We start from the raw sequence: 2,588 nt of genomic DNA, 5'->3' as shown, positions 1-2,588 counted from the left end.
AGCCATGGGCACCATACAACGACTGATCCCTTTGGGAGAAAGGTGCCCATCGGGAAGCGTCGTGTGCTCGATAGCTTGCTTAATCTCAAACGGAATCCGCGGGTACAGGCGGAGGGCCTCGTTAAACACGGCGTGAGTATATGGCAAGTCTGCTAGATCCCGGTCATCATCAAACGGTCTCCTCACTTCCTGTCGAACTTTGGCTAGCACATCCGGATGTCTCATTAGCAAGTAAAAGGTCCAAGTCAGTGCTTGGGCAGTCGTATCGCGGCCAGCTGACAGGTAGTTGAGCGCGGCGTCTGCTACCATTTTCTTGTCACCAATGGCGTCAAGAAACGATTGGATCAGGCTGCCCTCGATATGCTGAGATTTGTCGGCGATACCGGTTTCACTACCTCCTGTGAAAGACGTAGAGGCAGATTTTCTGTCACGAACGGCCTTGTCCACCATTTTGGCGCCATAGGACTTGACGACCTGAAGGTTTTTTCTTAAGGTGCCACCGAAGAATATCTCCGTAATGAACCACAACGGGTTTTGAAACCTCTCGGCCGTTGCGCCGGAGGCGTGGTCGAAGGCTTTGCTGAATTCGTCATCGGCGTGCATTTCCATCTAAAAGCATGAGCTGTTAGCCTGAGAACATTCGATGGGCTGGTTTCCTGACTTGCGTTGTATGCCATGTCACCCATTAATCGGGTGGTGATCTCATGAAAGACAGCTTGCAAGTCAACGACAGCCCCCCCCCACTGCGACTTAAGGTGTGCCACACTCTGCGCAGAGTTACGCGGCAAGGCGATTTGCGTCAATATTTTGAGATTTGCTGTACTCAGGAAGCTGAGCCCAGCCTTTCTTTGTACTTCCAAAGATCGCCATCGGCATTGATGATGCCGTTTCCTGTCGATGTGCGTGAGCTGTTTGTCCACCTATAAGGGAACAATCCCATGCAGGCCCAGGACACGTACCCGAAGAGATCCCAAGACCTTTCCTTCACAAAAGAGCCCTTGGAAAAGATGCCTTCATGCTTGAAAATATATTCAAGGTTTTTAGGATCACTGATAATGACACCAGGAGGGAGGCTAGGCACGGCAATCTGGAGTGTCTCGTAGCCATGAAGACGCTCACATCTGACGAAGTATCGGAAGAGTTTCTGGCGAGCTTGGATGAAGACCAGACCATTTCCGACAACAGGCCAGGTGTTAGGGGCGTTTCTGAAAGGTGTGAGCTGTGTTGTTCATCGGATGCGACTCAACGTACCTTAGAGCTGACCCGTGGCGCTTCAGTCTCACTCGCCCCAACACTGCCCAGAGCAACAGGCAGAGCGCCACGGCTCCAAGCACCAGTGGATTGCTCGAGAGCACCATGATCTCGCGGCAGCAGTGGTATCCTGTCAAAGGAGAAGAGATCCTGTCCACAGAGGAAGACAAGCTGATGTCGAACTGTGGCCGGGAGGCCATGCAGCCGAGACTCCGCCCCAACGTTACAGCACCCCAGAAGTGTCTCCACAAAACACCATGACAGGTTAACGTCATTACCATGTCGACGACAACGGCGCCTATCTGAATGACACCCAACAACTGAGGCCCTCAACAATCCTTCTTACCACATCCCTCCTCTCCTCGTTTGCCAATTGAAACGAGTGCCGGCACTCAGATACCATTGAACAAAGTTCACGCGACAGCTACTCTCCAATTGATGTGATCACTCACACAAACACGGTTCTCACACCATCCACCCTCAAACTCGTCTCAACTTCACACCGCACACAAAGCACTTCAGGTGCCAGCTGCATGCCATGGCCCCCCTCATCCCGCGCTTCCACTTGTTCGAAATCGACGATCAGCCCTGGTTCCCCTCGTTCCTCCCGCGCCCGCGTACAAGACGCCCTCCTCGCCACCTGGGTCAACCGCACACCAGGCCTGCAACCGGCCTCGCCAGCGCGCTCGCCGCCGACATCCTCGAGCGCGAGATCGGCCAGGCCTCCCTCCCCTCCCACACCTTCATCGACTTTTGTGCCGGCTCCGGTGGTCCCACGCCGACAATTGAGCGCATCCTCAACGGCGCCTCGCCGCCGCCTCACTCCCCGCCGCCACCTTTGTCCTCACAGACCTGCACCCGAACCCCGCCTCATGGTCCCGCGCCGCCGCCGCCTCGAGCAACCTCGTCTACGAGCCGGACCCAATCGACGCCTCGGCGGCCCCGCCCTCCCTGCTCGCGCAGCACCGCGGCAGCAGTACCGTCTCTATTTCATCCCCGTCGGCGACAAAGAAGAAGGAGAAGAAGGAAATCTTCCGCCTCTTCAACCTCGCCTTCCACCACTTCCCCGACCCCCTCGCGCGTCGCATCCTCCGCGACACGCTCTCGACGTCATCCGGCTTCGCCATCTTCGAGCTCCAGGCCCGCGAGCCCGCCTCCTTCCTCGCCTGCTGCCTCCTCGGCCTCGGCGTCCTCGTCGGCGCCCCTTACCACGCCTGGCGCCTGCGCTCCTGGGCCGTCCTCTTCTTCTGCTGGGTCATCCCCGTGCTGCCCTTTGTGCTCGTCTTTGATGGCCTCGTCAGCTCCGTCCGGACGCGGACCCCCGACGAGGTCGAGAA

General features: G+C 57.1%; 2 protein-coding genes across 2 annotated transcripts; one reads left to right on the top strand and one right to left on the bottom strand.

The window, feature by feature from the left end:
- Positions 1-169: 169 nt before the first annotated feature.
- Positions 170-603, bottom strand: VDBG_09291 (cytochrome P450 52A1; the record flags this gene model as incomplete). Its single annotated transcript, XM_003000750.1, has 2 exons — positions 170-203; positions 281-603. The coding sequence occupies 2 exons, from the start codon at positions 601-603 to the stop codon at positions 170-172; spliced, it is 357 nt and encodes a 118-aa protein (XP_003000796.1).
- Positions 604-1,105: 502 nt separating this feature from the next.
- VDBG_09290 (predicted protein) lies at positions 1,106-1,512 on the top strand (the record flags this gene model as incomplete). Its single annotated transcript, XM_003000749.1, has 2 exons — positions 1,106-1,212; positions 1,311-1,512. 2 exons carry the CDS (start codon positions 1,106-1,108, stop codon positions 1,510-1,512), a joined length of 309 nt encoding a protein of 102 aa, XP_003000795.1.
- Positions 1,513-2,588: the final 1,076 nt, after the last annotated feature.

The sequence above is a fragment of the Verticillium alfalfae genome, genomic scaffold (genome assembly GCF_000150825.1).
Source record: "Verticillium alfalfae VaMs.102 supercont1.14 genomic scaffold, whole genome shotgun sequence".
In the NCBI taxonomy this organism is placed as follows: domain Eukaryota; kingdom Fungi; phylum Ascomycota; class Sordariomycetes; order Glomerellales; family Plectosphaerellaceae; genus Verticillium; species Verticillium alfalfae.
This window is presented reverse-complemented; position numbering and strand designations above follow the sequence as displayed.